Below are 22,175 nucleotides of genomic sequence, written 5' to 3'. Positions count from 1 at the left end.
AGGCCATCATTGCTGTACCCACTCACCTCACACTACCGTGTGGCTGCAACAATCTGCAATCCATGCAACTTTCTTCTACTTCTCCAGAGCACGAAGCCCCCTGGCGTACAGCAGGACAGACTGCTGGAACACAGACCCTGATTCAAACCATGAGCATCCTGGAGCAGGGAGGAGAGATCCCCTACATGGAAGGCTTCTGCGCACTGCCAGATGCACTGAGCTCATCCAGACAGACGGAGCCTCACCTCCTTGCTTTGGCAAACAGCAGGGCCTGCTGCTGCCGCTGCCAGAACAAAGCTGCTGCTCATCCTGCATGCCTGGAAGGTGCTGAGAACCCAGCAGTGCCCCTGCATGGAAACCACTGAAGCATCAGGATTCAGCCTTTGTTCCACTGAAGGTTTTTTTTAACAACTTACAAACTCGTAAAGAAATCCTTATCCACAAAGGCAAGACAGCACTCACACCCTTTAGAACTACATTACCTACTCCCCAGTACAAGGTTTGCAGAAGAATTGCCTTCCAGAGGAAAGATGCAGCACAGCCCATCCGAGCTGACGGCCTGCCGGGCTCTGCCTCAAGGTACCTGAAGGTGCATTCCCTTCCTTGGTTCATCAGGCTCCTCCACAGGTGCAAGCTGGTAGGATTTCCACTGGTGGATCCTTTCCAGGCAAACCGAGCTTCCCAGAAGCACAGGCTCACAGCAGGTCTGAGCCAGGCAGCTCTCAGTGCTCACCTCAAGGCTCCACACCAAGCACTGCGCTCCTAAGCTGTGGGTGAGCACAGCGCTGTGCCACCTCCCCCGTTGGATGGGCAGGCTGGGATGAAGTCAGCCCCAGGCCATGCTGGCCTCCAGCACGCACCCTGCAGCTTGCAGCAAGCCCTTCCTTCAGCAGTGCTCTCAATTTGCAGGCCCACGTAGCGAATCCCCAAATTACAGGCCTGCTGCACATTTTCAGCCTCAGAAGAATTCTAATGAGCATATATTCAAATCTAAGTAATCACCGAGCAGGGTAAGTACAGTACAAGACACTTGGGATATGCACAGAAAGTCCCAAACACTTAATTAAAATGGGAGGCTATTAGCACGCAGTTTTATTAAATTTGTGCTGCTAGAGACAAACACTCCTCCAAATCTTCCTTTATCTTTTTGGCAATCCCACTGAACTCCTTCCTGGCATGGAGTGGAAGCAGCAACTAGCCACAGCACCAGCTGGTTGACCAAAGCACCCCAGCCTCCCTCTGCAGGGACTCAGAGCACGCAGAGCTCCCCACTCTGACTTAGGAGACGTGTCTCACTCCACTGTGAGCACTGAGGGCTTACAGAGCTCCTATGGGCCCACCTCCCAGGAGCAGAACTTGATTATCTGTGGGGCTGGAGAAGGATCATCCCACCTGCTAAGATCACCCTACCGTGCATTTCAGCCCCAACCCTGTCACTGCACAATGAGAGCCACATCTCCAGCCCAGGCTGCAATGCCTGCCCTGTGTGCCCAGTCTGGGTGCAGACCTGTCCCACCCCCAGGCTGCACATCACTCCCTGCTCATCACTGCTCCCTGTGTATTGCTTGTGTAATTACCCAAGAGCTGACAGTCCAGGAACTGTTTTCTAGGGAATTTCTTGGACAACACACTGTTAATAGGAGCTTCGCTTTCACTGCTGCAGCAGCACTGAGGCATCCTGTGATAACTGGATGGGGCACGAGGCCATTATTCTAAATCAATTACATCTCTGCCATACAAACCAAGCCACCACGCAGCAAAAAGCTACATCTGCTAGAAACCGAGGTGGGAGATCAGACTGCTGGAGGAACAAGCTCCATCTTCACAGTTAAGAAAGAAGAAGAAAAGGACAACGAGGTATTTTGAGACTGAAATAGCACAGCCACTCAGCCCCAGTGCCAGGGCGCTCCAACACGTTAGCAGCACGATGTGAAATGAACCACAGAGAGGAGGATCTGCTTCAGATGCGACTCTGGGACCTGCAGCAAAGCAAACGACTCGGCTGAGGGTTCAGGAGTCCCCTCTCATCCACCTCACACAGCCAGAGAGCAGCTGCCTGCACCCTGCCCTGGCAGAACCCCCTGCCTGCACGCAGCGCTGGGGTGCTGGCAAGGCAGCGAGCACGGAGCAGTGCTTCCATGCCAAGGATGGGAGAGGAGATTTCTCATCTCAAAGGACACCAGCTGAAGTCAGGACGTTTGCAAAGTTTACACAGCTCGTCACAATCGTATCTGACATGCACCGTGCTGCAGACACCCTGCTGCAGATAAGGACAGCAGCAGGACTGCAAGTATCACTCGCTAACAAGCATTACGTATTTACTAACGAGTGAAGTAATGAGGAACTTGTAATGAGGAACTTCCAACACAGAACGGGGACAGAATGGTGCTGTTTGGTTCTACGGTCTGGTTTTTATTTATTACACGCCAGCAGCTCGCAGGGTGTAAAGCACTCAGTAAAGCTGTTCAAATGCAGCTGAAGAAAGCCAAACACCAACAGTGTGTGGCCAAGCAGCGTGACATTAAAAGGGATCACACAGTGCTTTCCAGCACTACCTGGAAATCAAGCTTACCATGGTCACACGTGTTGTTAAATGCCACCATGTGCTCCCCCCACCCAACCGACAGGGCAGACCAGAAGGGTTTGATGCCTGATCAGCAGCTCCATTCAAACAGGAGATGGTTCTCCCTGCCTGTTGCAGCAGGGCTGGATGGTTCTGATTTGCTCAGAGTTGTGTTGCAGGGGGGTAATGGCAAAAATACAGCATTTTGTCTTTTAAAAATCACTACTGACCACGCAGATAATGAATGGGTGGCCTAAGAGAAGGGCAAGGTGACAAGAATAGGAACTTGAGCCCAAGTAAGCCCTCATTAGGAGGCAACACTGAAAACCTGCCTCCGTGCTTTGAAACAAGCAAGGCTGAGCCAGAAAAACATCCACAACCAAACAGAGCAAAACTCAGTCTGCTTCACTAACTAACCCTAATGAAGGCAAGTCAGACATTTTCAGACAGGCTCCAAAACTTTTACAGGGTTCACTTTGGGACTCAGCACCATCCCCACAGTTCTGCCATCTCCCCTGGTATCTGGGAGCCTGGCTTCGCTATCAGGGAGAAAAAAATTGAAGTAAAAAAGAAACCACCTCCCTCTTCTCAGCAGAGCTGTTGATAGAAGTGAAGGGGCAGGGATGGAGCAGGGCGCCCAAGCCTCTACCAGAAAAACAAGAAACATTTTTATTACACATTAACCAGCAGTTCACTCTTATTCTGAACTCGAGCCAGCAAAGGGAGGTCCCAGCACCGAGCCCTGCGCCTGTTTTGTCACCATGCCTGGCACTGAAGGTTAGAAGGCAAACCCCAGGAGCTGACACGAGGTACAGGACGTGAAGTATCTCACAGCTGAGCTCACGGACTCGAACCAAACTGAGACACAGAAACAAGACTCTGCTGGGTCAGGGCGCTGCGCTCAGCACGTCGCAGCTCAGGGCGCAACACAAGAGCCCTCTAAACACCCCCAGCCCTCCCTCCTGCGAGGAGATAAGCCCCGTGCAAACTGCTGTGGCTGCAGGAGGGCTCTCCCCTCCCAGCAGATAAACAGCCACCTCTCGGGGCTGTAACAAACAGCTTGCTGTGGGAAAAAGGCTGCGAGGTCTTGGAGTGCAGGGCACAATGCTGCTGAAAGGGAAAGTTCCACCTAACGAGTCCCGCAAATGAAGCATAACGCTAGGCTGCTCCCCACAGAATGTTTTAATTAGTTACTTGTGCCCTGATTAATCAGTATGTAACCGGCACTTGGAAAACCTTCCAAGCACAGATCTTGAGTCACTGAAAAGAGGTTGACAGCCCTTGTCTCTATTTTACAGCTGCAGAAATGAACTGAAAAGAGCCTTGAATTGCTTCCTAAAGTCATTAGCCAGAAGAGAATCCAAGAATAAAACCCAAGGCTTGCTATGCCCCCAACGCACGGGATCGCATCCCAGCACTGACGTGGGTGGCAGCAATCACTGCCTGAAGAGTTTGAGAGCACACAGCCACGGCCCAGTGCTGCTGCACTCCCATTCAGCTGAAGGAGCCCTTGAAGCTGAGCTCTCTGCCCCTGTCCCAGCCAGGACAAGGTTAGGAGCTCTACAGCCACACAGCTGAGGATGGAGAGCATTCCTTAATACCTACACCTTGCCAAGCATTTCCAAAACACAAAGCTACGTGGTTAGTTCAAACGATGCAGAACTTCAGCTGGAAAATAAAGACCAAAGTTTAACCCCCTCGCTTCCCAGCTACCAGAAGCATTTACTCACTTTTTCACGTTTGCCTCCCCGTTGGGAATTCTGCGTAGCTTCTTCTTCTTCAGAATTTTCACAGCTCTCCTACAGAGGGTTTCAGAGTCCAGCATCTCCTTCACTTTGCCATAAGATCCTTCTCCAAGCAAGTCTCCCATCAAGTACTTGCCGATGAGCTTGGCCCTTTTCCGCCGTGGCTGGTAGATGACTTCAGTAGAGTCGATGCGATGGATAAAAGTGTCCATCCCCACAGACATCAGCTCGCTCTCTCCAAACATACCCAGCTGCTGAGGCTCCTGCATATCCATCCTGGATTAAGTTCCTTAACCTGTCTTCCTTAAGCGCTCAGGGTTTTAATCCTGTTTGTTTGTTTCCAACACTCCCTTTTACTCCTTCTTGAAAAAAAACATCCAGAAGATTGTACAAACATTAATTAAAAAAAAAACAAAACAAGAAAACAAAACAAACTACGAGCTGCTTCCAGCTCAAGTGGATGCTAAAAGATCCAGGTCTGCTCCAGTAACGCGTCTCTTAAGAAGAATATATAGCTCTGACCAGACACAATCAGGTTGGGACTCGCTTTTGCTCCTGGCCTGGTCCCACCTCTAGGGTTCTTTCAAGTCACCTCGGCCTTCCGCTTGGCCCAGTTTGTGAAGGTAAGTGCTAGGTCATCCTGGGGACCTCAGATCATCACATAAAACAGACCACTGCCAAGTCTCGTTCGTGGCTTTCCATTCCCAGCACAGCACAGGCACCAGCTCCCAGCAGGATGGCGGGGGAAGCACTCCTGCCCTGCAGCCTTCACCTTCCAAGCACTAGAGCAGACGTTGGGGCTTTTTTCAGCCGTTTGGAAGCTGGAACCAGGTTTCTTTGAAAGAGTTTTCAGAAACAATTCTAATTTCTTCACTTTTCACGCCTACAAAAGTTTGAGGCCTTCGGTGCCTATTGAGATCTCCCAGGGGCATCCTTCAGCCACCTGGATTGCGCCTGGCACATGATGTGTCACCGCTGCTGTTCCCAGGCTCAGCGGGCGTTGGACAGCCAAACCCCACCGGTAGAAAGCCAAACCCCGGAGCTGCGCGGGCACAACGAGGTGCGGGACGGCTCAAGAGGCAGCAAACCTCTGCGCCAGGTGCTCCCAGCGCCCCATTCCCTGCCCAAAGGAAGGAGATGCGGGTAGAGGGACGGACTCTTCACGGGCCACTCCACAGGTATCGGTAGGGCCGGAGGAACAGAGCAGAGCCTCCGAGAACAGGGAAGGAGGGAGGCGGGAGCCGAACGCTCGGCACGCTGCCGGGCCGCGGGGCTGAGGGGACGCTGCCGCCGGGGACCGGGCCCCGCGAGCGGCCCAGGGAAGGCCCTTCCCCGTGCGCCGGGGCCGCTCCCTCAGCGCCGGGCCCCGCGCTGCGCCGCCGACACGGGGAACGGAGCGGGGAGCCCGGCGGCCTCGTCCTCCCTCCCCGCTCCCGGGCCTCGGACCGGGCCGGGCCCCGGCGCCGCGCTCCCCAGGCGTCCACCCGTCTCAGAGGAATCCCCAACGGCCACCGTCCCCGCTCTGCCCTCGCGGACTCGCCTCAGGGCCCACTCTAGCCGAACCGCGCCCCTTTACCCCCTCCGCCGCCGCCGCAGCGCGCACGCCGCCGCCATTTTGTTTACCTCCCGCCCCCGCCCGGCCCCGCCGCGCTCCCGCCGTTGCCCCCCCCCCCGGGCCTTGCGCCTCCCTGGCGACCGACGTCCGCGCCGATTGGCCTCCGCGCCGGCCCCGCCCCCGAGAGCTGGCTTTCTGATTGGCTGCGGTCCTGCCACGAGGAGGCGGGGCCGGCCCAGCGGCTTTCGCTTCCGGTTGGCTCGCGGAGTTTCCAGCCCGCCCTTTCACTCGGGTAGAGGGAAGCGCGCCGTGATAGGCTGAGGGAGCTGTCCGTCAGTGCTGTCGGCAGTAGGGGGCAAAGGGCAAAGGGCGAAGGGCGAAGGGAAGTGGTTGCCATGGAGACGGGTGGAGGAGGGAGTGGCGCCGCGCATTGGGCCTGGGCCTGGACCGCCGCGCCCTGGTCGTTCCGGGCGGGGCCTGCTGTGCAGCCCGTCCTTAGCGCTGCACAAACGCTCCGGAACCACAGCCCGTCTTTTCTCCTGATCCCTACGTTCGGTGCTAAACGTAACGCGCTAAACCCCTGCCGTGCGTGCAGGAATTCTGTCAGCAGAAGAGGCCCCTCCTCCCCCGCCGTGCCGCCCTCACGCACTGCCGCCATCGGCCGCCACGGGCCGTTCTGCCAACTCCTGGTGAGCACCGAGGAGTCCGGCACCCATCAGGCAGTCTCAACGTGGACTCTGTGCTCTTGGACATTAACAAATAGCAGATGGTAAACAGCTCAGTGCTGCCTTTATCTGTAGCCCTCAGAGGTGAAGCAGGGAATCAGCAGCCCTGAAATGAGGCCAGCATTGGGCTGGAGGGCAGCAGCTGCTTTCTGCTGTGTGCTGTCACTGTGCTACAGTCCTCTGCTTCTGGCCAGAAACAAAGACAGGAGAGGTTTGGATGAGTCAGAGGAGGTTCATGTGCATGGCAGCGTCCTCCAGGTGTCCACCTGGCTGCTGGAGGAGGACCCAGCCAATGAGTCTCCCACACTGTTAAACCACGCAGTTCACCACATGTCTGTCCTCCCCAACTGTCTGTCCTGACATTCTTGGGACAGAGGTGCTGTTAGTGCTGCTGTGCCTGGCTGTGTTCTCATTGCATCACTCCTTCACACCCTATCCTGACCTTTTGGCCATTTTCTCCTCTTGCAATGATGTTACTGCCTTTCTCCTTGCTGGATCCCAGCAGCAGCATCTCAAGAGCACCACAGAGCGGCAAGAGCTGCCACCTCCTGGCCGAGCTCGTGGGCCTGCAGGGCCCAGTGAGTCCAGCTTCAGCTTCCTCATGCCTGTGTCCCCACCTGTCCTTGCTCTGAGGCCCCTCGCATCCAAGAGCCATACAGAGCCTACCTTCACTCAGTTGCTCCCAGAGGCTCTGTCCTGGAAATGGCATCACCTCCAGCTGTTGCCATCTGCTTTTGGACAGTGTTAGAAAAAAAGTGCAGAAACCATTGGAAAAAGCTTTTCCAATATGACCCGTATAGTGGTTCCCTTGGGGTAAGTTGAGATTTTTGTTTGTTGGTAGAAGTTGACATTTTTGTTCTTCTGAGATTTGCACTATGGGGTATTTTAACCCCTTCTTGTGGAAGTGATTAAGCTCCATAGAAATCTCTATTTTTATTTAAAAAATAAGAGCAGCCTGCCAGCATACATGGCCATACACACAAGCGAGCTCAGTGAACACCAAAAGAAGAACAAAGAGAGAAACCAGCAAGGTAGCACTGGGCTCCATGAGCCCCTCTCCATCTCTGGGCAGCAGGAGCTCAGGACTGAGGACAAGAGACTGAGACAGGATCAGAGAACGCCTGCACAGAAGGAGGCACAGCTGCCCCAGGACCAACAGCTCTGCGTTCTCCCTGCCTCAGGGCCCTGTAACACTGTGTTTGTCTCTGCTCCCTTATAGGCTTCTCTCATGATAGTGCCTGGCCACATGTGATTTACTTCGATCTTGGCACAGAGTCCAAAGTGCTGGAAAGCGATCACCCAAATTCTGGTAAGTGCTGTGCTTCCCCTTCCCAAGAGGGCCGGGTTCCCAGCAGCACAAGGGCAGGATTGATTGGAAAACATCCACACAAAAGAACCCCAGATAGGAGCAGCTCCCACTGCCTCCTTTGCAGCTCCTACCGGGCTGCATCAGCTGCGCTCTGCTCCCAGGAGGTGACACTCCAGGAAGGGGCTCCTCAGGACTGAGGGGGCTTTACAGATCCCTCTGATGGTCTGGCACACACCAGCCCACACCCCCAGAGCTGTGGCTCCATTCTCCCCCTCTGTGCTGTCCCTTGTTAAAGCTGTAGGGCAGCATGGGCCCAGCTGGGTCCAGGGTACCCCAACCCAGTGGAAAGTCAGGGGATTTCCAGGCTGTGGGAAGAAACAGGAACTCAGTGCACGTAATGTGTCCAAACACCCTGACATGGCCGCAGCAACGACCCTGTAGCATGCTTGCAAGCCAGCACTTCTGGATCAGGGCCCTGATGTTTGTGTCTCTGATCCTGCTCCCCCAGGACCTGCTGTCCCCCAGAGGTCCAGCTGCCTGGGAAAGGCTTCTTCTGGGGAAGGCAGAGCACTTCCCAGGGATGCTGCTTGGGATCACAGATAAAGGTGCTTGGCACAAAGCCCATCACTGACTGCAGCAGGGGCTGTGCTGCAGCCTCAAGCTCACGGGGGGCTTTCCTTTGTGGTGCTGCTGTCTTCTCGTGCAGCAACAATACTCACCCCAGCACAACCTCATGGAGGCATGTGCGAATCCTTCCCTTCCTAATCCAGAGGCGGTCATTAGGATAGAGGCTTTCAATGCTCCCTTGCTCCTGAGGAAGCTTTTAGGGGTTGGGAGGGGTCTGCAGGGTCATCAGGTTCATGTCTGAAGTGGGAACTGGGGTGAGAAGTGGAAAGGAGGCGAGCGCTGTGTCATGGCCCCGACTGCTGGGATGGCACTGATCACAGGAGGAGGCTGGAGGGATCTGTGCTGGTTCTTCCTGTGTTTGCTTTGTTCACAGTTGTATCATACTAAACAAATAATTCTAGGGGATTTTAAGACATAGAAATGCATGACTGTAGGGCAATTGTTGAGTCCCAGCCTGAACCATTGATTGAGCACCCAGGGAAAAGACCCAGTCAGCCCTGAGAGCACAGGTGAAGGCAATTCATCTGTGCAACCCAGAAGGGCTGGAGCCTGACTGTACCTCTCTTAGACCCCATTTAAGGGCTGACTGCCCCAGGAAAGGATTTCTTCCTAGAGATCCCTTCTTGGTGAAGTTTTCCCCTATGAACCTAGAATCTCGTCATGCAGGTAAGCAATTTTCTTCCCGTTCTTTATGGTACCTTTCTGTTTTGCTGGTCCTTTCATCATCACACCTTTGTTGTAATGCCTTTCCTGTTGTACTGATCTGTCCAATTGCTACAGCAACTAATGGAGCTACAGCAGTTGTTCTCATGGAGCCCATGTCCTCAAGGGAACAAGCAGAGCACTGCAGGGCAGTGCTACCTGTAGGAGGTACTTTGGTGCTACTTTGGTGCCTGCGGCAGCATGGGATGAGTCAGAGCAGGAGGAGGTGTTCAAGGTGTGACTTGAGAGTCAGAATCTCTCATGTTAAGCTCTGGAGAATGGATATTTAAAAACAAAACAAAACAACACAAATGTGACACAACTGCCTTGATTAATGCACACAGGTGAATGAAGTGTTCTGAGAGCAGTGCATGTTAACAACAAGAGCCCAAATGCGACATTTAGGTCTGAGCAGAACAAAGAGAACTGCCGCTGGGCTGGGCAAGGCTACGGCCACATCCCCAGCTGTGGTGTCTCAGGGTGCAGTGCTCAGGGGCTGCTCTGCTCCCCCTGTGGCAGGAGCACAGCACTCAGAGGCTGCAGATAGAGGCGGCTCTGCTCTGCTGGCAGCTCCCTTCTGGGAATCAGCCGGACACAGCCCTGCTCTGCTGAAGATGCCAACACAAAAATAGCCTTATCTGGAGTGTTTCTTTACGTGACCCCGTAGGGACTTTTGTTCTCGTTGTCCTGGGACTGAACCGGGGCAAAGATCCAACAGAAACAATTAAAAAAAGCTTTAGGAACGGGCGGGAGGCGTCAGGCAGCCTGGGGGAGTCGGGGGGGGGCGCAGAGCCGCTCCTCCCTCGGGGCTGCGGCGCTCCCGGGGTTCAGCACTTCACCTCTCCGCTGTCCCACAGCGCGCGACAGCCGCCCCCATCCCCACCTCGCAGGTGGGAGTAGCGGGGCGAAGGAGGAAGACCCCCGCGGTCTCCGGGAGGCGGCCGGCCGGCCCGCAGCCGCTCCACGTGCCCGGCCATGCCTGCGCAGCCCGGCACCGCCGCCTCGCCCTGCGGAACTTCCGCCTTCCAGGGGTGGCGCCCTCCGCCCACTTCCGCCCGGAAGTCCGTGTCCCTCCCCCAAAATGGCGGCCTCTGAGGGCGAGCCAGAAGGCGGCGGTGGTCGCCGGGCGGGAGCCTGAGCCCCCGCGCAGGTAAGGGCTGGGGGCACGGGGCGGGGGCTCGCTCTTTGTGGAGCTCCGGTTCTCGGCGAGTGGAGGCCTCCGGTATTGAGGGGCACTGCGGGAGTGCGGGCTGCTTCCTCCGCTCCCTTCTGGCGGGCGCTGGTCCGTGTCCGGCGGGTCGGATGTGAGGGGAAAGTCCTCTCCTGGGAGCTGGTGAGGTTCCGACACCGCCCGGAGCTGCGCTGTCCCATCCCTGGCGGTGCCCAAGGCCGTGGGTGGGGCCTGGGCAGCCCGAGCTGGTAGGGAGCGCCCAGCCCACGGCTGAGGGGGTCTGCAGGGGCCCTTCCGACCGCTCCTCGGTTCTGTGAGAGGCGAAGGGGCCTCGGAGTGCTTTGTGGGTCGGTGTTTTGCAGTAGCAGTCTCCCTTCCAAAGCGAAAGCCGGCCCTGTCACTTTATGCAGCCCAGTGCTGAGGATCGAGCTGTGCTGTGCGGAGGCTGAGTTCTCACTTCTACACTTTGTTCAGACACTTTTGAGTCGATACTTAAAAACCATCAGCACAGCCTCGAAGCCCGTGTCTGCCTGTTGTGGTGCGGTTCTTAATGGCCCTATTAAGAGCCTTTGAAGGGTAGAACTTGACTCTTAACTCCGGTGCTGTTAGCAGTCACCTGCAGTACCCAGTTCTTAACATAATTAATTACTGATGCAGTGTTGGAGAAGGGATGCTTTCAGGCATTCCCAAATGTCCCTGGTGGGCAGTGCTGGAGCTAGTGGAGCCATCGTTGGCACCTGAAGGTTGCTGTCTAGTTTGGAGTGGTGTTTTTTATCTGATTGTTTCATGCAATGGCTGGGATGGCTGACTGGTGCTGATAAAGAGGAATGCATTTCCCCACCTGTTTTCTCTGGTAGTGTTTTTCCTCCTCTAGGAATTGCTTGTGCAGGGCTTTCGGGTGGGTGAAAGTGAAACTATGCAGATGTGATGGTAAACCCACAGAGCCGGACAGAAGATAGCAGAGCCAGGGAATTCTACAACACTTTTCTTTCATGTTCTTAATTTGATTCTTTACCCTGGAACAGGAACGGTGCAGCCAAGTGTCACACTTCATCACGTGTCACACATGGGACAGATGCATCTGCCAAGCTGGGTGCTCCATGAAAAGCACAGCCTTGCTCACTGCAGACTGTTGTTTTTTTTAACACTGAAGCATACATGGACTGAATTTTCCTTTTAATTTATTTATTTTACTTTTAATTTTGTGTTTAAAATAGCGACCCCGTGGTTTGTTTGAGGGTTGTGTTTCCTGACTGAATGGGCCTTTTTAATGTTTAAGTTACAGAGCTCTGAAATGGGGGGTTTATAATGAAAATGCTGACACAGGTTTCAAGCTTTTTGAACAGTGACACTGTATTAAAGAGCCAACTGTGCAGCCACTGAATGCTGCACTGTGACTCTCGGTCGTGAGAGTCTGGATCTCTCTGGAAAGCAGTATAGGCTTAATTAGGAGTTTTATATTCTCCTGAAACACTTTCTCAGCTTGAAACTCTTCAGTCATTTTTGGTAACACGATCAAGATTTGTAAACATAGAGCTATGAAAGAGGCCAACACATGCCTCTTTCACAGCGTGCTGAGCCTGCCTGAAGGCTGTCTGGTTAGGACTGCTGCTATGGGCTTGTGATCAGTAGAGAAGCAGGCTTTGATGTCCTGGGGTGTTTTCTCAGCAGTGTGTGAAGCAGAATACTCATAGCCTGTGTGGTAACACTGCACAGGGTCTCAGGACCTGCTCAGCTCATGCAAAGTGTTTCTTGCAGAGCTTCTCTTGGGATTATCTCAAAAACAGTGGGCAGAGGCAAAGCGTAGAGGATCCTGGAGGTCGCGTTCCTTGGCTTTAAACCTTAGTCAGCTGTGTGCTTTCTGCTCTTCTTTCCCTTTAATTAACCAGCATTATGGCACAGTTTTGCCTTGCAGGTGTGTTCTGAGGCTGACTCCAGGAGCCTGGTGCTGCTCTGTGTGCTCCTGTCTGAGCTGCTCCAGCCTCAGCTCTGGCACGTTCTCAGTCTGGGAACTTTCAACTGCCTAATATTAATCCACGAAAATAGAAGGAACGGCACACTGGGGCAAATGCCAGCATCAGGGCTCCCAATTGACTTTTTCCTCCTCTTTCATTAGTTAGGTTTATGTTTCTGTGCTTTTCTTTTGAGGATTAAGGCCATCGTGACTCTTGCCGGTATCCAAACAGCGCCGAGGAGCATCTGAACGATGGGCAGCGTGAGCCTGGAGCCACGGCCTCGGCTGCTGGGAGTGCTGTGTGGCACTGACCCTCCTCCTGGGAGTGAGGGGGGCTCCGTGGAGCTGGGTGGGAGCCCCTGTCAGTGCAGTTCCCCTCTCTGTACATGGAGGCCCTCAGAGCTATGAGGCACTTCCTCACTCGTGGGGCGACTGTTTCCATGGCAGACCCGTGTGGCATAAATATTGCTACCGTGCTCTTCTCTTCACACCCACTGTAACGACACTTTTGCTCTGGAGAGTTCCTGATAGGGCTTAATTTCACAGGCATCTCAGATAAACTCCCTGGTTGCAGGCTGCGTGTGGGGAAATAGCAGAGCTTTGTCTGGCTGCAGGCTGTCAGCACGGCTTTTGGTGTGGATTAATGTGAAGTGCTGCAGAGCCACGAGGAGGATGTTATTTTTTTGCAAGAAGCTTGTGCTGATTTTACTTGATGTTTGTGTATTGTGATTGCAAACAACTAAACTGTTGCTTTGTGTGCAGTGAGAATGGTGCATCTTTTGGAGAGGGATTCCTTCAGTGTCCTCCAGCAAGTCAGATTCTATCCTGACTTTATTGGCTGCTCTTCTTGTTCTGAGTGCCTGTGCTGCAGCCTGTGCCCCTGACTGGTTTGTATGCTGGTTTTCAGCTTTTATTTTTTCCCTGGTACTTGTAATAAAGGTTTCCTATGTGCTAATTCAAACCTGCCTTCAGCCTACCTACACAGGACAGTCTGTACTCTGCTGAGAATGCTTCCTGCCCAAAAGTGTCTTTGATTTGTAGTTTTTCTCTGCGTGGCCTTAACTTGAAACAAGGAGGGCCTGGCACTGCTGGGAAGGCAGAGCTCTTGCTGATCTGGGAGGACAATTTATCTCCTTTGCGTGCACCACTGTGTATCTTGGATGGATCTGGCAAGAAGCTTCAGAATGATCTCAGCTCTTCTCTTTGTTTACAGACGATGTAACTCCAGCAGTTAATCTGTCCGTTTGTTTTCAGTCACCGCAGTTTGCTGTTGGCTGGCATAGCCCTGCTGAGCAGTGAGCTTATCCCTGTTCCCTTCTGTCTCACTCCCAAGCCTGGTGGTGCTGTGTGCACAGGATGTGGAGCTCAGTCTGTGCAGAGCAGATGCACCCAACGTGCGTTCTTTCTAGCTGAAAGCATTCAGGAGATGAAGGTGACTGAAGTGCTGGGTTAGCATGCCCTCGAGTGGCTCCACTTTCATCACAGATGTGTATTATTGTTATTACTTATATCTAGATTGATGTTATCCTGTGCTGTTGTATCTGAACTGAGCTGTGCTCCTCACCAGCCTGAGGATAAATTTTTCTTTCTTCTCCTGTAACTTCCTAATGTTACTTGGAAGATGTTTGCATCAGGCTCATTTTCTTTCATGCTTTCTAATGCGTGAGGTTGAAGACGTGCTGGGCTGACCCTGACTTTTCCTCCTTGGTTTTCCATAGTGTGAGTCCCTGCTGGGGACGGGGCTCTGATTCAAAGCCTCCTTCCTCATTGCTCAAGGCAAAATGTTCAGCCTAAACTCTGTCCAAAAATATGGCAAGAAGAAGTGCTAAAGAGGAACTTGAAGCTGGCTCAGTCATTGAGACCTACAATCACTTTTTGGTGTTGCGTGGTGCTCAGTTCCCATTTCTGAGGGCAGTTTGTGTTCCAGCTGTGCTCCTGTATGCTCCACACAGGTGGAGCAGAGCGCTGGGCTCTGTGTGCATCAGGAGAGGAGCAGGATTGTGTTTCAGAGCCCTCTCTCTCGTTACAGATACACGGTAACTCAATGCTCGGCAGGTTCAGCTCTGACTGTTCAGGACCTGCCTGTGGTTTCCTAGCTGTCGTCTTTTAAAAGAGAACGATTTGGAGTGAGTAACAAAGGCTGAAACACAACCAGAAGGAAGTGCTCACCTGTCCCAAGCGTGCTGTGGGCTCCCACCTCTCCTGGATGCAGCTATGTGAGCTGAGCCTGCACCACAGTGCTGCTGGCGCTGACTGCTGCAGGACAGGTCCTTGTGTTCTTCTGACCTGGAATTGCTGCAGCAATTCCACACTTGTACAGAGATCAGGCTGTTAACATTTGAAATATGCTCTTTGTAACAGCTGGGCAGGAAGGTTTCCATAGGAATTCCTGCCTATTGTGACCTGGGCTGAATGGCAAACCTGTAAGCAAACTTAGTAATGTCTGAATTATTGCTGTGGCTTCATCAGGGTGACTCACGGTTGCTCGCGGGGCTTTGTCACGCTCGGCAGCAGTTTCACTATGAGCCCCAGCTGCTTGGCCAAGCAGCAGCCAACCCAGCTTTGATTCCCTGGTTGTGTAAGCACAGCTGAGTGCCATCACCCCACATCAGGAGGGGCACGTTGCTGCTTCTCAGCAGTGCAAGCAGGGCTTTACCTGCCTGTTGTTGGGGCTCAGCTCTGGCCCTGCTGCTGCTTACACCAGGCACTGGCGTTTTCCTTTTCCTTTGCCTTCCTTATTGTGGCAGGAACCTCATCCTCAATGGTTCCTGAGCACTTTTGCTGGGTTGGAAGCTGTTACAGCGACCAGCTTTGTGGCTTATGCTCTTCATTCATTTTTTACAGCTATTTTTTAATACGTTTTGCGGTGGTGAATGAAGAAGCAAATTTAATGTGCAAAGCAAGATTCATTCCAGCAGTATTTAGGAATTCATCCTTCTGCTATTTGGTTGTTCTTTTGGTGGTTTTTAGTTGCTTACTTCCTGTGCTGCAGCTAATTCTTGACGACAAATAACACAGCCATCCAGAAATTAGCCTGATTACTTAGCAGTTCTATTTAGGAGCATGTTGCATGTGAGGAGCTTTTGGATGCCACCAGCTTTACCTCCTGGCACCCAGGACCCACGCAGGGCTGCACTGTGGCCAGAGCAGCTTCATCCCCAGCAGCTCTGCCCTGGAATTTGAGGTCACTGCTTTCTGTGATCCTGCATTTTCTTTTCTGGTTCTATAAAAAGCTTCAGCCAGTTTGTGGTTCCTGAACTCAGTGGTGCCGCGCTGCTTCTTCAGGCTTACGGAGTCAAGATTCTAAAAACCTAACAGTCAGCAAACATCCATTTTTACCGTTAGGATGTGGAAATGAGAGAGCTCTGGCTTGCAAGGAATTGCTGATATTTGTGGCTTTCTGTGGCTGCCCAAAGGATGCCAACACCGCCGTGCACTGGGGCCGTTCCCACTTCTAGCATTCATGCAGCAGGCAGCTGCCGTGCTTCTGCTTGTGTTCAGACTTGCACAAGTGCTTTTTGCACACCTGCTGGCTGGGTGCTGGCTGTGTGGCTGCGTCCATCAGTCTGGTGTGGAGCTGCTGCCCTCACACACAGCACTGCAGCTCTCCAGCAGTGCACTGCTCCATTGGGGATGTATTGAGAGGATCCGTCCCTTACAGTGTGACCGTGATGGGGAGCCCATGAGGTCTGGGTGTCACTCGCTGTCACTGCATTCCTTGGGGCTCCCAACCCATGCATCCAGCCCTTGAGACGTGCTGCTGAGGCACAGAGATGCAGGCAGGCAGAAATGCTGTTATCGATTTTCCCCTTTATAAGATCCTTTGGCTGTAGAAGTAAAGCTGTATATTTACAGTTATGGGAATATAACTGCTGCTGATTTCCTATCGAAAGCTGTTACAAACTGGAAGAAAGAGAAGTAAAAAAAATCCCTGAGCTTTCTGCTGAGACCAGGGCTGGTGTTTTAGAGGCACCAGAGGATGTCAATATCTCTGAAGTGTCTGTGATGCTGACCCTGGGGTTGGTGCTCCTCACCGCCTCTGCTCAGCAGCAGCCAAGCTTTATTTGAAGCCATCTCCAAGGGGAAACTATCTGTGCCATTTGCAGCTCTATGTATTTGAATAAGGTCTCAGGTTTTCTGTTGCTTTGTGTGCCTTTCAGTCTGCCTGGAAGGCTGGGGGACTTTGAACAGGTCGGTGGAGGTGGCAAGCAATCCTAGCTCACCACTGCTTGGTGGGGGGGATCTGGGTGTCTCAGCACGGGCTTCCCTGTCAGCATGGGTCCTCTTGTCACACACATGGAGTGGGAAGAGCAGCAGGGAGGGCTGTGGCTGAGGAGGGCTGAGGCAGAGCTGTTCTTTAAGCCAACCCTTTAGTTCCACCTGTGGTGCGGAGCTGTGATAAACCTTTGTGTTGAAGCCTTTCTCTCACCACTTCCTTCCTAAGATGTAAATTAAAACTTCGTAGGATCTCTTGTCAACCACCCAGTGGCATCAGGGAAAAACATAAAGCCAAAGAAGAAAGCAACCTGAAAAGTGTGAGGAAAAAAGCATCTCCTGGGGTGGCTCTGCTGGAGCTCGGGCTGCTTTGCTACGTGCTGACTGAGCCTTTTTTCTGCCTGTCTTCACTATGGGCTGGAGGTCAAAGTCTACATTTATGCAGCGCTGTTTGCAAGCTGCATTGCAATAGATGGTGTGCTTTGGGAGGGAGAATTCCTTGAATATTTCAACATCTCTGCAGTCTTTTCTGTGCAGAGCTGCTCAATAGGTGGGACAGGAGCGTGGCTCTGCCCGAGGAATCCATCTGCAGCCCTTTGTGTTTGGGAGATGTGGCATCAAGCAGCTTTTGCTTCAGCATCAGCACTCTGTGATGTGTCAGAGGGGTTCCCACTGCTGAACGGGCTGCTGTTGGGGATGGCAGTGTGTGTGCAGCCCCTCACGAGGCTCCAGGGCTGCACATGGTGGGCAGGCTGCTTTTTGGGAACCCTGGTGCTGATGTTCGACTAATGAATCAAGAGGCCTGAGGTCAGTATATTGATTAGGGTGCCAGGGTGTTAGCTGACTGTTTTTAACTGCTTTTGCTCCCGGGCTTATGGACTGTAAAGCCCAAGTGTGGATTTTATAACACAATAGAAAGAAACGCTTCTGGGAGTAAAAGAATGAGATCGCAGCAAATCTGTGGTCAGCAAGAAGGATCCTGGCATTTCAGGGCCTTGGTAAAGAGTATTTATTTGTTTAGCAATTAATTAAAATCCACTGTGCTTTTTTTCTGTAGTGGAATGAGCATCGTTCTTTGGAGGCCGTGTCCCACTGTGCCTTCCCAGGCTCCTGCATCGCCACATTCCAGGTGCTGCAGCATCCACATGTGAGCCCTGCTCCCACAGCTGTCCTGCCATGGCTGCCCAGGGACAGGAGCAAACAGTCACTTCAATTTTGCTTTCTGTTACAAATGCAGGGATAATGTTGTTGGCTGAAAGGTCACTTTATTTTCATAGGGACTTTGACTCAGAGGTGACTTCACAAAGTCCTGCGATCCCGTCGGTGCCAGGGCTGTTTTGGAGAGGTGCTGCCCCACCATGGGTTGCATTAATCTGGCTGTGAGAACTCGGCCTGCCATTCACTGGGCTGAATTAAGCGCCTGCGTGCTAATAGGTGCTGATTGCTGGTGGCATGTGGGTATCTTGCAGGCCTTTGTCTGGTGTTTCAGCTGCTTCCTAACAGCTCAAGCCTGCCAAGTTACTCAGTAAGCCAGCGTGAGTTGCTGTGCAAATGAGCGGTCTTGGGAAATGGATCATTTTCAGTGAGGACTTTGCTCAGAAGTGCAAAATCTTTTTGTGTGTGGAAAAGGAAAATTCTTCAAGCTAAAATCCAGCACTTTACCTACTGCAGGAATCACAGGCGTGCAACGATCTGCCAGATCTGTGCACAGTGTGTGTGGTGAGGCAGGAGAGGTGCTCAATGCAAGTTCACTGTCTGGGTGAATTCCAGGTGTGGTGATATTTGAGAGCTCAGATTTCCTGGTAAAACACCTCTCTGTTCTGGCAGGCGTTCTGCAGTCTATTTACTGATGTCTTAGTTGGGTTTGCACTCAGACCTGCTTTCTTCCCCTTCCCAAACCATAACTGTGTGTTTCTTTTCCATCGCAGGACATGGTACAGGGTGAAGAGCACAGATAAAGAGCCTCCTGCCGCTCTGCAGCCTGCACCCCTGGCCCTGAGGACTTCATGCAGGACGCAGGCTGATGCCCTCAGCACACGTGGCCATGGATGGGGGGAAGAGCTGCCCTCAGCACGAGCAGCAGCTCGCAGCCGATGCTCTCTGCAGCATCCCTGGCTTCTGCTCCCCGCTCGCCGTGCCGCCCATGGAGGTGAGGCTGCAGGGTGACCCTGGGGAGGGAGATGCTCAGGGTTGTCCCCATGTCCCCAGGAGGAGTGTGGGCAGGGCTACCAGTCCCCCACTGCATCCCGGGAGTCCTTGTGTGTGTGTGTGAATACAGGAGCTGTGTACCAGACTTCCTAGGCAGCCATCCGGGGGCATGAAGTATTGATTGCTAATGCTGGAAGGTTGTGCTGATGGCTGTCAAATGCTTTTGAAATGTGAGGGGAAGAACAGAACCGTGACTAAAATGATCCCTCTTCACATGCTGGGAGATGCTTGGCTGCTGGAGAAAGGGCTGCAGACTTTGTGCAAGATCATAAACTTTGTTTCCATGGTGCTCCTCTCTGAGAGATGCTAAAGCTGTGGTTTGGGCCACCTGTGTCTCTTTTGAGAGTGGCAGAGGTGAATAGAGTTGTGCTTTAGAAGCCATTCTGGGACAGACAAGACCGAATCACTGATGTGTTCTGAACAAGGCAGGAAGCAATCCTCTGCCCATGAAGAGCCTCCACATCCCCACAGTTCTGTTCAGAAATCACATTTGATTTATAAACCATGGTCAGAAATAGGAAAAAAGAGGCCCATCTCCCCAGGTGCCTGGTTCTTCAGATGTGGGCACTGCAGAGGGGTTGGGAAGATGAAGAAGCATTGGAGGAAAGTTGTGCTGGTCCTCTGCTCTGACCATTCTGTGCTCTGCTTTCAGAGTTCCATGTTGGCTGCCGACTCGTGGAGTGACTGCTATCCTGCTCCTTTCCCAACCTCATCTTTCCCAAGTGAAAACCAGTGAGTGCTGTTCTCCTTTATATAATTCTCCTCCGCTCTTGCACACCCTGTGATTCAACTGTTTCTGAGTGCTTTCCTTGTTTGTTTCTCGAACTGATGGGGAAATAATTGCATCACGGTCATCTTGTGGCATTTCACAAACTGCTGCATCTTGGAAAAAGCAGCAAACAACTAAAAAAAAAAAAGACAAAACACAAAGACAGCAAAGCTTTGATTTCTGGTAAACCTGGTGGCTGTGGTGAGGGAGAAAGCCTTGTTTCTGCCTGGGTTTGTTACACTAATGGAGTTCTTAAAAACACCCCGTTGTGCATCTGTAGCTTTTTGCAGATAGAGAGGACAAGAAGGAACAAACTACTGGTGCTGGAGACAGGTGTGTGAGGTGACATGAAGATCTATTGCTGTGTAGGTGACTGGAGACTGGGTGAATGCTAGAATCTCTTTGTTGGAAGGCTCTGTACAACTCCTTACTGTGCAGTGCAGAGTTTGTGAGTGTTTTCCTTCAGGTTGTAACTGATACTCTTCACTGATAAGCTCACCTCCGTGTGAAGTGATGAGTATGGGCTCGTGTGAGAAACTGTGACTTCCTCCTAAGCTGCCCTGTGCAGAAAATCACCTAGATTACATGCTGCAAATAGCATTTTGGGGGGGTCTGTGTACAGCAGTAAGTGATGTTCTCATCCTTTGTCACGTACCTCTGTCCTGGGGCAGAAGGTTGAACGCTAGGGATGGCAGGAGGTTAAATGGCCTGGTGCCACTGGGGCACTGCTGGGACTGGGCTGCTCTGGTTTCTTTTGTGAATGCAGGGAGTGGCACAGAGATGCAGGATGTGTTTTTATTTAGGTCAGAGGTGGAAGGAAGGAAAGTAGTAGAGGGAGCGTTTGATATCGTGAGTTACTAACTGTGTTCATAGTGCTTGAGGATTTAGCTTAACCTCCTTCCTGGGTGGATTTCTGCATGGTGCTGCAGAACAGAGATTCATCCTCATGGGTGTCCGAGTTCCAGCCTGGCTGTCAGTAGTGACACTCAGCTTCTGTGCTCAGAGGGGTGCGAGTCCTTTTGGTTCTGAATTCTGCCTGTTTCTCCTGTGCCCAGTCCTGCTCAGCCAGCAGTGATAGGTGGGGTGTAACAGGATGCTCCTGATGTGTAATTACCTGGGAGCTGCCCCATAGGTGCTGAGTGGAACTTTGTCAGCTACTCCAAAAGTGAGAATTCAGGAGGACTTAGCTGCTAAGTTCAGTATCTGCTTTTAGCTGGCCTGTCTCTGATTGGAAGAGAGGATACTTTTTGATTCCTGTAAATTACAGTTTGTGAATTCCCGAGAGAGCTGTAACACAATTTCTGTTTTGCTGTATCAAACCACAGGATCAGATTGTTTTTGTCTATTGTGTTGGGTTTTTTTTTCCTTTGACCATTTGTTCTGGTTTTGCCCTTCACTTTCCTCTTCCCCAGTGCTGCTCTTTGCTGTTTGTGTCAAATCTACTGGAAATGTTGCAGCCTTTATCCTGCAGAGACATGCCTGCTTTTAATGCAAATAGATACTTATTGACTTTGTTACTATTTCTTTACAAAGTGAGGCTCAATGTAGCCTTTATTTGCTGGAGAATTCAGCCAAGGCTGCACTTCAGCTTCCTGTTTTTCATACCTTGGTAACTGTAAAAATCACCTTTCAGGTGAAATTTTCCTTATCTGTGTTTCATGGAGAAATAAAGAACTGTCCTTTCATACCTAAAACTGCTGGATCTGTTTTGGGTGGGATACAGGGCTGGGATGTCATAGGTAGAAATCCTGGAATCTCATTTGTGAGTGGCTGTGTTTGAACATGGCTTACTCTCATGGCAACAGCTTTGTCCCAAAGCTGGTTTTTCCTGTTTCTTTTCACTAGTTTCATGCTAGAGAATTTGCTTAAAAGATACCGAAGCTTGCTTCTTTCTTTCAGGCTTTCTTAAGCAGTGCATTAAAGGTTTGTGGAAGAACAAAAGGTGTTCAAGCCTCCCTTAGGGGAGAGCTGGAGCTCAGTGAATTTCTAGGTTAACTGTCCCTGAAGAGCTGGGCTTTTTGCAGCAGTCAGCTCAGTGCTTCCCTTCCTTCAAGGAATTCTAGGTCAGCCCACTCGGTGCTGTTGCAGGCGGTGTCACACGTGTGCAAAACATATTTCTCCAAAACTGGAGCAAAGATTTCTTCCGTGGCTTCTAAAACAGGCAACCCCTTTCTTTTCCTGCTGGTTTTCATGCACTTCTCCACTTTACCACCTGTGAGTGGAGTGCTGCTAGCTGTGATGATAGAGCAGGTTCTGAAATGCCCGAGTTGGGGCACTGACAGTGAAGAAGAGGTCAGTGCCTGGGCAGCCTGTGAACTCTGCTCATTTGCTTCCTGGAAACGTGGAGCTTGCATCTCCAGAAGTGGGGCTGTACCACCAGAGCATAAAGCCTTGCCAGAGTCCCCAGAGCAGGTGGAGCCAAAAGGGATTCAGATGCATCAATGAGCAGCTGATGTGAGGTTATGGCAAGCTTAAGTTGTCAAGGGATGGAAACCCAGCTCCTGGGAGGGATGTGGATTGCTCTGGCTCACCTGAGGTGTGGATTCCAGTAAGAGCCTGCCTGCAGCGCGTTCCTCTGGTTCCTGCTATTGAAAATGCAAATTGCTGTTTAATTATTATATTTAAAGAGCAA

The 22,175-nt window shown here is 52.1% G+C and overlaps 2 protein-coding genes across 6 annotated transcripts in view; one reads left to right on the top strand and one right to left on the bottom strand.

Moving 5' to 3' along the window:
* Window positions 1-5,600, bottom strand: part of STK11 (serine/threonine kinase 11) — a 34,721-nt gene extending 29,121 nt beyond the window's left edge. For all 3 annotated transcript variants that reach the window (XM_042893513.1, XM_042893514.1, XM_042893515.1), the window contains exon 1: window positions 4,294-5,600. In XM_042893513.1, the coding sequence (XP_042749447.1) occupies window positions 4,294-4,583 (290 nt within the window). In that variant the 5' untranslated portion in view covers window positions 4,584-5,600. The remainder of the gene's footprint in view (window positions 1-4,293) is intronic.
* A 4,692-nt stretch (window positions 5,601-10,292) lies between these two features.
* The window catches only part of SBNO2 (strawberry notch homolog 2), a 51,399-nt gene continuing 39,516 nt past the window's right edge, over window positions 10,293-22,175 (top strand). For 2 of the 3 annotated variants that reach the window (XM_042893534.1, XM_042893532.1), the window contains exons 1-3: window positions 10,293-10,376; window positions 18,495-18,715; window positions 19,427-19,506. In XM_042893534.1, coding sequence (XP_042749468.1) covers window positions 18,590-18,715; window positions 19,427-19,506 — 206 coding nt within the window. In that variant the 5' untranslated portion in view covers window positions 10,293-10,376; window positions 18,495-18,589. Of the gene's footprint in view, window positions 10,377-13,543; window positions 13,570-18,494; window positions 18,716-19,426; window positions 19,507-22,175 lie in introns of those variants that run through there. The other variant, XM_042893533.1, reaches the window with a different exon arrangement.

This window comes from Lagopus leucura, unplaced genomic scaffold, assembly GCF_019238085.1.
Source record: "Lagopus leucura isolate 7727_CA_CO unplaced genomic scaffold, USGS_WTPT01 145-19_obj-0_obj, whole genome shotgun sequence".
Taxonomy (NCBI): domain Eukaryota; kingdom Metazoa; phylum Chordata; class Aves; order Galliformes; family Phasianidae; genus Lagopus; species Lagopus leucura.
The sequence above is the reverse complement of the archived record's forward strand: the minus strand, read 5'-3'. Positions and strand labels throughout refer to the sequence as shown.